The 13,417-nt window shown below is 32.3% G+C and overlaps 2 protein-coding genes across 2 annotated transcripts in view; both read left to right on the top strand.

The window, feature by feature from the left end:
- LOC126771180 (ATP synthase subunit delta, mitochondrial) overlaps window positions 1-13,417 on the top strand; it is a 103,846-nt gene that overhangs the window by 14,235 nt on the left and 76,194 nt on the right. The gene's annotated exons all lie outside the window — the stretch shown is intronic.
- The window catches only part of LOC126771401 (uncharacterized), an 87,667-nt gene that overhangs the window by 73,464 nt on the left and 786 nt on the right, over window positions 1-13,417 (top strand). The window contains exons 4-6 of the mRNA XM_050491266.1: window positions 9,562-9,695; window positions 10,225-10,416; window positions 12,336-12,552. Of these exons, the coding sequence (XP_050347223.1) occupies window positions 9,562-9,695; window positions 10,225-10,416; window positions 12,336-12,552 (543 nt within the window). The remainder of the gene's footprint in view (window positions 1-9,561; window positions 9,696-10,224; window positions 10,417-12,335; window positions 12,553-13,417) is intronic.

The raw sequence follows: 13,417 nt of genomic DNA, 5'->3' as shown, positions 1-13,417 counted from the left end.
GACTTGTCTAACCCACGGGAGACTTCACATCGTCGTCTGTCTCAAGTGTTTGTCCCACTAAAAGCAAAAAAAAAAGTTTTCAGCTTAGGGAATAGGTGAAACTCTACGGATGCCAGATTTTAAAGAAAACCAAAACAAAATTTTAAAAATTCCGTCTATGGCAAGATTACTAACGTGGCTGATTCAAAATTTTTCAAATTCGTATCTAGATTTTTTTCTACGAATCGAGCTTTTGTGAGTTGGGTGTATGAATTATATTTGTTCGAGTCGAATTTGGCCATCTAGATGTTAAATCCGTATTCTTCTCATTCGTCATAATACTTAAATGCAATAAATCTAAGCTTGGACGTCTGCCACAATCCACAGCGGCCTAACTTTGTCTACCATACTTTTACTAAATAAATTTAAATTTTATGCTTAAAGAAAATTATGTTTAAGATATTTTTTTTAAGGCAATATAACTACAGGCACTAGGGACATAAAATAGTTCCCGAGGTGAGTGACGCATTGGCGATGTAAGAAATGATTAATATTTTTGCGCCAATTTCTATGGGCGATGGTGACCGCTTATCTTGTTGCCCATTTGCCCGACCACAAAAATGATATAATTTATTTAGTTTATAATAAAAATTATAACCGTCATCATTCGTTTACTCTTATATTATTATTTGGGAGCTTTGCAATGCGTTTTGCAATACATAAATGCATAATTATTAATAATAACTGATATTTTATTACGTGCTTAAAATTTAATGTATATCCTCTGCTAACATACAATCAATTTCTCTTGTATGAAAAACCAAATTATTACAGTATTGGAGATTTAATTATTTATGTGGAAAATAGTCAACATATTATTATAACATCCAATTTGCATTTACGATTAAGGCTAGCCTTGCCTTGCATGACAAATAAACCGAGTTCCCCTGTTAATATTCTTCGAAAATAAATATGCTCTAAAACGTAACTCAATAGCTTTGATAATAAAATACAAAAGCAGCAAACATTATTTGACAGATATCAGAATGGAACGTAGCTATTTCGAATCAGAAATTGTACCTACCTTCATTAGTTTTGAATTCGTTCAGTGAATGGCGCAATTTTGGCGAGTTTTACTCCGAATAAATATGGGAACGAAATGGGTATACATTTATACTGAACGGCTTATTGATAAACGAGATGTGCTCGCGACGTCATTCGAATTGAATTTGAGAATGTTTTTTGTATTATCACAATGAATCTTTTTATTTCTTGATATCAAAACAATCATTATTTTAACAATAATCGAAGTTAACGTACTATATCATTTCATATACTATATTTTAATTAAATGTGTTTTTTTTTAGTATTAAGTAAGAGGGCCAATTTATTAGGTTAGTGGCGTCTTATCTTTTAGATACTAGCACTGTAAAAAATATAAGACATGATAATGATGATAATGCATATTTAATTCATATATAGCAAGAAAGTTTTTAGTAATCGCTGTAAAATAATATTAAAGACTTATAGACATTTTAATTAAAATTTATATATGTATAAGATGAAATCCGATATTTCGGCGAATTGAATCAGTTCGAATTATTTTCTCCAATAAAGATAACGTTGCAATGGTTTATTTCTTCACCCGGGCTCATTTTTCAAGCCTTGGGTCAAACAACAAATATTGTGGGATCCTTTCTATTGAGAATTCGTTCCTGATCCCGTGATAACCTCACGTTCGTATTGGTACAAAACAAATGTTTTCGAAAAAGTGAAACAACAAAATATATTTATATGTATTACTTTTATATATTTATGATATAAAATAATGAATACAACAAACACCTATTGTATTCTATAACTGATTAAAATGGCAAATGGAGAAAATAACCAACTTTGACAATTTTTGATTTGAAATAATCTTTGATATTCATTATGGAGTCGTGAAAATTGCATTTTATATGTTGGCGAAATAATTATCGGAACTTTTGAAGTCAAATCAAGGTGAGAATTTAAGTTAAGTTGATTAGTAATCTATTCATAATAAAGATATGGAATTGTCTGAAGTGCATAATGTAGCAAAACATTTATCCCTCCCGCCATTGGAATTTATTACACAAATAGTTTGATATGTATTATTCTTTTATACAAATAATATTAAAATTTAGTTACTTGAAAACAAAATAAATCGATCCATTATTCATTGAACAAAAAAGCATATTGTTCTCTTTCAACTCCCTTTAATCAAATGATTAATCACTAGGAATGAAACATTTTGTAAAGCGATTCAGTTAAACAAGAAAATTCTCCAAGACAAATATCTTTTCTCGAGGAACCATTAGTATTAAGGAATAGAAAGATTATTCTAAGCTAACACTTTCTTGGTTTTAGAAGCTAGGTTCTTAAAACCATGAAAGAATGTGATCTAAAAATGAATTGGGTATATTTTTGCTATGGTTATCCTCTCATTACTTATTCCACCGCTAAACAGTAATATTTTGTAAAGCTGTAATTACAAACACCATCCACCATCCTAATTCTCATGATGCGGCACATTGATGACGTAAAAATAATTAAAAGCCTGTAAAAATCCTACAACTGGGAGAAGGTTGGAACTTTTTTCACCGCGCTGCAACGATTCAATGTATTCTATTTTGTTACGTGAGAATTTTATTAATAAATAATAACATAAGAAAATACATGTCCTCAAATAAGCTAATATTTATGTCGATTTTATTTTTCTTCTAGTTCTAGTGGTAAAGTTATGTCATAGCTCGTATATTTAAATTGCGTAGGCCTTCTATAAGGGTGCTCGAATGAAATTGCCTCAATTAAACTAAACAAGTAGCTATTATTATATTCCTAGTTTAGCAACCTTTTATTTATATATTAAGATTATTAAAGTTTAGTTTTAAATAAACATAGGCTAACTTAAACAAGAAAACAATCATAAAGTCGGTTCATTATCGGCAAAGGTGTGACGTAACTAATACCCAAAAATATAAGCCCTTAAAAATAATTTGTATTATAACGGTTTTAATATTTACATTAAAATTCTACAAAATTTATTTCAATTATAGAGCAAAAGACAAGGCATGAATAATTTACTTCTTCAATACAATTTTAGTGACAGTCAATTTTAGATCCAGAAGCCATTAAAGCTTTTGTAACAAATTTTAATGACTTTTTAAGAAACACAATTAAATAAATAAAGTAAATACTTATAATATTTTTCTTAAAATAACCTAATAAGAATTGTATCTTAATATCGCTCCATAACTTTGTTTCCGCCAAAGGTTTGTCTAATTCCAATCAATCACTGGATTAATCACTACGAATGATCTTTACCTACAATATATCTTATATCAAGTTTATTTACATATACATTTATATAAGGCATATTATACTAGCAAAAGCAAAGGTCGCGGAAATTGGAATCGATTTTATTCTCCGCTTCATTTATCACACATCCGTAGTCTATGTTTCGCTTACAATCACTTCTATTTGTTAGATTTTCATAGTTATGACCTTGTTACTACGTAAATTAAAAAAAAGTATTTTTATTTTTTTTTCCAATTACACCTTACTAGGTATTGCGTTGCATAATGCATTATTCCAAATTGTTTTGCTAATTCTCGGCAATTCCGGCAATCTTGTGACGTCACTTGTGTTTAATTAGAGGAAGTACAAAGTGGATAGACGATATTATTCAATTGCTTTAGTTACACACACTGTACCCCTTCAATATTTACCGCCTATACCACTTTCATAGATTATGTACGTATTCCCCCCCTAATAAATTCTTCTTGGGTCTCATCCTGAACGGTCGCTGGGGTTTCGAAAAGGTATTCGAGTTTCAAGTCCCCCGGATCAAGAAGATAGCGAGTCCAATGCACAGGCTGCTGCCTAATCTTGGTGTACCAAGCAACACCCGCTCTATGGGGGTTTTAAATTAGCCACTTCAGAAATAAGTTCTTGAGTTTGCAATAGAGAGTGACCATCCGGATAGTGAGGGGATATCGTACTATTTCCTTTGTGGTGGTAAAAGGCCTAGCGCTTCTTCTGCCTTGGACATTCCGGTAGATATAGACGCGAGAGCCTATGAGCACATCAGCGTCTTTCGCCAGAATTTCGAAAGAGCGAAAAGAGAAACGGTAAGCGCACAAACATGTCATCAGGCGCACACGTAAGTACACACTGCTCGAGACTGCGTTACGCCGCTTGAACTCGCCGCACTCGTAGATCTACGCTTTGGTTAATCTAACAAGTTCCATGGAGTTCAAAGCAGGTCTTCGTGAATCAGAGTCTCTCTCTCTCTCTTTCTTGCCACCCGAGTTCTTACACATGAGTTTTGGATGTTACGTATCGTACACGTTTAGACTATAGTAAAGCAATCATGAAATTTATCAGTCATGAAACAACATATTCTATATATTCATTACCGAGTAATATATTCTATCTACAAGAAAATGGTCCTTTTTTATGTTATAGCAGGTGGACGAGCAACTGGGACACAACTGGGATGTTAAGTGGTCACCACCGCTCATAGACTCATTCTTTACATCGCCAATGCGCCACCAACCTTGGGAACTAAGATGTTATGTCCCTTGTGCCTGTAGTTACACTGGCTCACTCGCCCTTCAAACCGGAACGCAACAATACTAAGTATTGCTGCTTAGCTGCAGAATATCTGATGAGTGGGTGGTGGACCCAAACGGGCCTGCAAAAAGCCCTACCATCAGGTACTAAAATATTATGTTTATTTTCTTACTGTGGAAGTATATCATACCACTCACCAGCTAATGCCGGTAAAAGATCTCATGGTAACATGTTTCGTTACATTTGGTGTTTGCAAGTTACCCCTACTACTGAAAAGAAAGAAATTACGCGTCAAAAAATTCTTCATTTCAAGTCTATGTTCTACAGTTTAAGCTATGCGTTAGTACTCAATCAATCATTAAATTAATGTCATATTAGTAGATAATAAACATTGATATGATAGTGATATAATTGATAAGCTTTTAATTCAGTTAAGACTTTAATCTACGGGTAATTTCGACCGAACTTTTATTAACAAAGTCGTATGTACTTAAAGAGTCAATATACTCGACCGGATTTTCCAATAAAAATTCCATGTCAAATCATAGTTTAAGAGGATTACACGTATTTTTTAATTTCGATTGATTGTTTAAGTTTTAGTTATTTTAAATCAAAAAACCCATAACTGTGTCGAATTCGTCATACTGAAAAAAATTAATAACTACAGACTCAGAAAATTTACTTATTTTGAAGAGAAAAATTTTGTAAGGGGCAACATTATGGAATTAACCTTGACTCACGGACGTCCCATGTCCCACTGCTGGGCTTAGGTCTCAACTCCCTTTCGAGGAGAAGGTTTGGAGCTTATTCCACCACGCTGCTCCAATGCGGGTTGATAAAATACACATGTGGCACAATTTAAATGAAATTAGACATATGCAGGTTTATTAGGCACATCCTCACGATGTCTTCCTTCACCGTCAAGCACGAGTTGAATTATAAACACAAATTAAGCACATGAACATTCAGTAGTGCTGGTTCCGGTGGTGGTCCCGGGATTGAACCCACGATTATCGGTTAAGATTCACGCGTTCTAACCACCAGGCCATCTCGACTATCATACATATACATATACTATATACAGATACAGATTAAATAATATACAAATTATTAACAATTACAGATTATCGTATGATATTCCTCGAATACATTCTAGTTTCACTAAATAATAAATCATTATCAATGACTGAAGATGATACATTGTGTAACTTGCATGAAAATTTAACAAACTTGTACAGATGAATATTACTCATCCCCCTTTAGTTGGGGTATTGTTATGGATTTTCTTAAGGCACGTTGCATATGCTACTGTCATATCTTGTTTGCTGTTCGTTGCGATATGGAGTAGGACTCTTCCAGGAAGAATCATGTTGGTATGTACGGCATATATCACGCGAAAGGAGAAGTAGCACTACTCCTTCTTTCATTCGCAAAACAATCAAGAGTACCGGACAGCAGCTCGCTCGGGGAGTGTGTTTGACGTCAGCTTTTGGGTTAGTTTTTCCTCAACATAAAGATAATTAAGGCGCCCTTAGGATGCACTTCACATCGTCACGGTGGCATGCGAAAGTGATCCCGTGGCGCTCCACGTTAAGACGAAAAGGGTACCGCTGGTTTTTTAGTGGGTATTTAGATGTTTTGGGCGCACTCGGCGCATTGGACACCGGCGAGCCCCGCATACCCTCTCACTATTCCCGTAGGAGAAACGCGTAACGCGTTTTTCCAGCGTTAAAAAAAAGGGTGCACTTCACAAAATTTTTCTTTGTAAGTTCTCTAATACTTGAAATGGGTTAGTTTTATTCTACTATGCCGTAACTTCACAACACTAGTAAAGCATAATAAATAAAAAGATAAATGTATGTTTTCAAAGCATTATAATATATATAATATGTGGCATAACACATATATATCTACCTCACGTAACGACACACCACATGCACTGATATATTGGTAGAGGTAAAGGAATGTGTGTTAAACACATCTTTTTAAAAAACATGCATAATTACTTCTATAATAAAAATGAATAGGTTAGAATGTCACGTGTCTTAGACACATTATTGTGAAATTAAATTACAGTTTTATACAACTTTTTACTATCTTAAAATATTTAGGGCAAATGCATGCTCCAATCTTTGCAATATTTTATTGCCGATTGATTTAATTTATTAAATGTTTTATCTGCAAAATACAAATACAATTTTTTTTTAGTTTCAGTATTTAAATATTTTTGAAGTTTTTTTTTTACTTTTGAATTTTTTTCATGCGGTCCACTATTGGACACAGACCTCTTTAATTGGCAATATCACTGTCGTGTTCAGATTTTAATTCTATCTGGTTTGGTGGTTTGCTCATTCCGAAGCATTAAAGGTCTCAAAATCTCATAATAATCCATATACTAATTTCTTACATATTTATTGTCCTTTTTTATTGAATATGTATTTATTATGTACACTTAATGGACGAACAATAATAAATATATAGTTGAAACAAATAAATCAAAATCATGTATACCTACCGAATTAAACACAAAACGTTGATTTAAAAAAAACGAATGGATTTATTGCTGGCATTAAAATATTATTTTAAGATAACATATTATCAAGTTTTCAGGCAGGTTTACCAAGATAACAAAAAAGTAAAAGTATATATTAAGCGACATCATTAGCCGATTCATAACAAACAATACACGATGTCCATTTTACTTGTGACTTTAATTCTTGCTAGTTCTGCCTGGTGCCAAGATGAAGGACTTTTGGGATGGCATCTAAAATTTGGAATAAAGGAAGCTCAAAGAATTAAGGAAGCTGAAAATGCGCATCACTTATTGCCTTTCATCGTGGGTGGGACCGTTGCACCGGTGAACTCACACCCTTACCTTGCTGGTTTACTCATAGATGTTATCGGATTAAATAACCCTTCAGCTTGCGGTGGATCTATTCTGACGAAAACAAGAATTTTAACAGCAGCGCATTGTTGGAGTGATGGTAGATTTCAAGCTTGGAGAATGACTGCTGTTCTCGGCTCACCGTATTTATATTTCGGTGGAACCAGAATTCAATCATCCACAATAGCTATACACCCTGAATATAAACCTCAAACTTTAGCTAATGACATTGCATTGCTGTATCTACCAGTTAGAGTGTCTTTCAGTAGCACAATCCAACCCATAGCCATACCAGCCAAGTCTTTTGCAAGTTTTAATTTTACTGGCATGTGGTTACAGGCTTCGGGATATGGAAGATATTCAGATTTATCAAATCCATCTACTAACACTCAAGTCAGAAATATTTTTCTTGAAGTTATATCTCTAAGGCAGTGTAGATCAATTTTCGGAAGTATTGTTTTAGATTCTAATATTTGCACAAGCGGAACAGGAGGAGTCGGGATATGTCAAGGAGATTCAGGAGGGCCACTTACCGTTAATATTCGTGGTACAGAAGTCGTTATCGGTGTCAGTTCATTTGTTGCTTACGATGGCTGTGAATTGGGCTTTCCTTCAGCTTTTGCCAGAGTGACCAGTTACTTCGACTGGATAATGATGCATACATAATTTTCATTTTTGTTTGTAACAAACTGTTTAGTATTAACCTAAGATTAAGTATTTGATAATAAATTCACTATAAACACTTTGTGATTTTAATTACAACGTTAACTCATAATAATAATATCATTAAATTAAAAATGAATTAAAATCTTTGAAGGAAAGTAATAATATACTTTTTAAACAAGAGCGCAAAATTTTCACTAGACGACAGTATCTCTACATTGTAAAACAGTTTTATAGAGCGCTGCTTCGTAATTGGGACAGTACAAACGGAAGACGAAAAGAATATAGTTTCAGGAAATTCTCTAATGGACGGCAAAAGCTTGTTGACAATTTTGAAGCTTTTAATGATAGTGGCATATCTTATTGTTAAAACAAAACTCTATAACTACACTAATATTTTGATGTAAATTAAATACAAACATACATTAATAATATTTATAAGTAATTTACATTTTTTAATTCAAAAAAATATATTCTTTATTAAAGTAATCCATTATGAGATTAAAATAAATCCAAATCTAACATTGTTTAACAATAACTAATGTGATTAATGTTATATACTCATTTCATATTCAATCTACATTAAAAATAAATACGATCAGTAGGTACAAGCCCTTGAGTTTACGATATCCACAACAAATTGTAACAAGGTTTAGTGCAAAATCTCAATAAAGCTTATATCGGTGCTAACTTATAGGAAAAAAGAAGTTACTAAACCTTTTTTATTTATTAACTCTTTTTATTGTCTCTTTTTCGGATATCAATTTAATGATAGAAACCTAAAACCTTAAGTTACATAAAATAAATATTTTTAAATAATCTGTATTTATTGTGCATTATACACAGACAATATTAAATATTTCAAGACCATTTCGTTCGACAAAAATAAACTAATAATAAATAATATGATTTAAGTTAATTTACATATTTCATGCGACTTTTTAATAATTTTTTGCAACATTATCCACAAAAACTAATTCTTGAGTAATATGTATTTATTTTTAATACAAACACTATTCCACTAACTACTCATATCGAATTTTAATTTTACTTTCAAAGTTCAAATACTTTGCTGCTACTGCTTTCAAAACGCAATTTTATCAGGAGTGAGGTTTCTTCAGATTTCGAATGTCATATCAATTTCATGTCAAAGATGTTTTTTTTTTGCTTTTATTTTTCCTGCCATTAAAATATACTGTAGAATAAAATATGTTCTATGACATATCACAAAAATGCCTAAATTTGAGTAGAATCTGTCCACTGTTTCAGCGAGACTATATGAAAAACATACAACCAAACTTTAAAGATTGTATATTTTTCATACCGTAATAAGAAGCATCCTCTGTATATCTTGATGTCACATGAATATAATTTAAAAAGATTAGATTATATTAGCTTAAAAAGATATAATTATCTAGTTTTAAATTTCTTTACAGATCCCCAAAAACATCACCCTCGTATCGACTTCCCGACTCGGTACCTGAGTTTTGGCGAAACGTTAAAAGCGAACTGCACAACCGCGCCTGCGCTCCCGGCCCCGCACATCACTTGGTTTATTAATGGGAAAAAGGTTACGTATACTTTTTCAATGTTATGCGTGGTTGGATTAACATTGTAACAGTTCATTAGGCTGTTTGTTTTGCTCATATATCTCTTAATTTATTTAACAAATGAATACACAAATACATGGCAACATAATTATGAGCGAAATTTAATTTAACTCACGATTCATTTGCGTAATTGCAATTTAATTTACTAAATAATACTTTAACTTAGTGTTATTATGTTTTTCGAAGTAGTTGGAAATTTTATATTGCATATAGATATTTAATTCTATTCCCGCAAATTCAAAATCCGACAAGAGAGAATTCAGATATAGCCCCAACGGCTTTGCATACTTCCGGAAGTACGGAACGTTAACAAACTTATAGACTTTGGGGCTGCTACTGAGAAGGTCTTGACACAAATACTTAGTAACTTTTAACTGTGCCAATTCAGGATTTGAACTCAGGACCTCTCTGCAGCTTTATAAGCTAACCCCTAGACCCAATGAGCCAGATAAATATTTAGATAAGAACTTATGTAACTCTTATCTACAGATGGACGAACTGGTAGCACATTCACATAAGTTCCGTGTACCGATGAGTGAGCGGAATGGAAGAAGAGGTCTTCAAAGGACGTTTGACCAAGAGTCTGACCTTAGCTCTCCTCCCCCAATTCTCGCCCTCACTCATATATCTCATATCGCCACAAGACCTCCTGGCTGCAATATAAAGGAACACTCCCACCAAGTAAATATAAAATGTTGACATACGTCGTTATAACTGTATATGTAATTTCTATTGAAAATATTTATGACTACATTTTGTGGTTAGTTTTTTTTTTAAATTAAATTTATATTCTTGTATAGTAAACGAAAATTCCTACGTAGCTTTAATAATAATTTAACATTTACTCGTATTGATTTAGATACATGAATAATATAATCGATTAGATTTATCTTTACTACACTTACTTTAAAATAAATATTTATAATATAATTATAATAGAATGTATTAAATATTTTTTTATATAGAATAGGATGGCGGACGAGCATATGGGCGACCTGATGGTAAGTGGTCACCAACGCCCAAAGACATTGGCATTGTAAGAAATGTTAACCATCGCATACATCACCAATACGCCACCAACCTTGGGAACTAAAATGTTATGTCCCTTGTGCCTGTAATTACACTGGCTCACTCGCCCTTCAAACCGGAACATAACAATACCAAGTAATGCTATTTTGCGGTATTTTTATCTGATAAGTGGGTGGTACCTACCCAGACGAGCCTGCACAAAGCTCTACCAAATTTTATTGAACCGAGATGGTCCAGCGGTAAGAACACGTGAATCTTTGACGAAGACGCTTACTTTGTGTTTATTATTACGTGTTCAATGGTTAAGGACAACATCGTAAGGAAACACGCATGTGTCTGAAAATGTAGCTGAAAATCTGTCATGTGAGTGTCGTTGAGTGGGATAGCAGTGGGATATTTAAAGGCTTTTATTTATTTTGAATATTATTATGTCAGTAGGGAAAATTGTACGTCACCGCGTATCTGCTTTAAAGGTCTTATGAATTCTGGAGCTTGTAAACGTTTTGTAAAAAAAATAATAATAAAGTGTGTGCGACATGACATGGGTAAGAAAGGATTAACTGAGGAAATGACTACAAAAAAGATTAATGGAAGCCATATACATCCAGTTTCACTTCCATAAGATATCCTTGTAGGAATTATAAAATTCGAACTGCTTTGTATGCATACAGTGTTTATTAGGTACATAACATTTATATAAGTATGTAATTTTTGGTTAAATAGGCATAAAATGCAATTTATTGAAGCATTACGTTTCCTTTTTTTTTGCTGACTGTTTAAACATTATCCAAGAACACAAATATAATACAGTTTTATGATCTTATTTGTAAAAAAATCTCTATTATAGAAATTCAAAATGATATAAAATAAATAAATACGTACGCAAAAGGCTATATCGAAGTAAAGGTATACGTTCAGGATATCTCTAATTTGAAATAACTTTGAATCCCTTGCTGAAGGCTAAAGTACATATTCTATCCGAAATTTCATAACACTACAATTATAAGTTTACACAGAACATTTAAGTTAATTAATTACACTATATTATATAATACATTTATAGAATTTAAGATAAAGGGTGTTTCACAAGTTGTTCGTAATATTGTTTTACAATTATATTTGAAGCGTTATATTATATTTAAAGCGAAAACGGCTCAGCGAGTAGAAGACTTGAAACTTAGCCAAAGTTAACAATGACAAATTCAGGGAGTGGGACGGAACTTGCGACTTTTACATCGCTAGGCGGCCCGTAAACGATGGCGCTATTAACGCTTAAAATTTTCTTATCTTATTTTAAAAGATTGCTTTTTCAAAAAGGCGATTGCATTTCAACTTATAGATATGAATTTAAAGTCGAGCACTTATATAGTGAATCGAAGGTGTTCCTTAAATTTTAAGTAACATACCTTATAGTTACATATTCATTAGTCAGCCAGTATATTAGTAAGAGCCTGTAAACGTCCAGCTGGTAACCTAAGTTAACCTTGACCTTCTGTTAGCAAATAGCTTTTCATTTATACCTACAGATTCTGAAGCATACATTGATACTAAAAATGACAATCTATTTTCAGATAGATTCAATATTAGAAAACGACGAAGTGAATATGGTTCTTGGAGTAAGCCGTCATAGAAGTCGCAGGCCAAACCGCGGACGTGATCTATACATCACCGTGTCTGAGCTACAGTTGGTAGCAACTGGACGGCTGGAAGTTACCTGCGTTAGTACTATACCTGAGTTTAGAAATATTGAAGACAAATTCGCTGATCTCAGGAATGATACAGTTATAGGTAAGCTTATCCTGTAAAACTTACCTTACTTACCATTTACTAATACTTACCCTTTTTTGGCTAAACTTTATTTAATTTAATAAATATATTGAGAATAATATCCTATTATATAAAAATTTTATTTATAATAAGCTATTATGCTTTTATAGTTCAAAATTATTCGGTTCGTAATAACCCATATAATATATGCCTAGAACTTATTTTGGGACCGATTTTAATGATTTTACAATCGAAACCCTAGTTTATTTAGAGTAGAGCTGTAATAATCATGTTTAGTTTTTAGTTCTGAAAGTGTTTTTTTATATAAAACTATATCTTAAAGACTAGATTCACAGGTATTATTTTATAATGTACATTATTAAATGTTTTCACATGACAAACATCAAAATGCAAGAATTTAATAATAAATAAAAATTAAATAATTTTGAATGTTGTAGCAATTAACTATAATTGCTACAAAACAAATAATTAATATGTTTTATAATTTCATCCTAACTTTGTAGTTATTCCTACAACTAATTGTCGTTAATTCTTTACATATTTATCTTAAAAATATACAGCGCAGAATTTGGATGGACCCCACGATATTTATAACCCTTAAATCTGATAGATAACTGTAATGCGATTCTGTAAGAAATCACTTCACTCAACCATTAAATGTTGACAACCGACTTATTGCGATATCTATTTTGATACGTGTATTCTTGAAATGATATAATTATTATGGTCAATATCGGTTATTACTATCTGACATTTCACGACAGTTATCTGCGGTGAATTTCGAGTTTCTTACAGAATAACCCGATTAGTCACTGAAAAATAATCATTATATACATCTGATATATATTAAGCAATATTTATTGCA

Source organism: Nymphalis io, chromosome 10, assembly GCF_905147045.1.
Source record: "Nymphalis io chromosome 10, ilAglIoxx1.1, whole genome shotgun sequence".
NCBI classification, from domain to species: domain Eukaryota; kingdom Metazoa; phylum Arthropoda; class Insecta; order Lepidoptera; family Nymphalidae; genus Nymphalis; species Nymphalis io.
The sequence above is the reverse complement of the archived record's forward strand: the minus strand, read 5'-3'. Positions and strand labels throughout refer to the sequence as shown.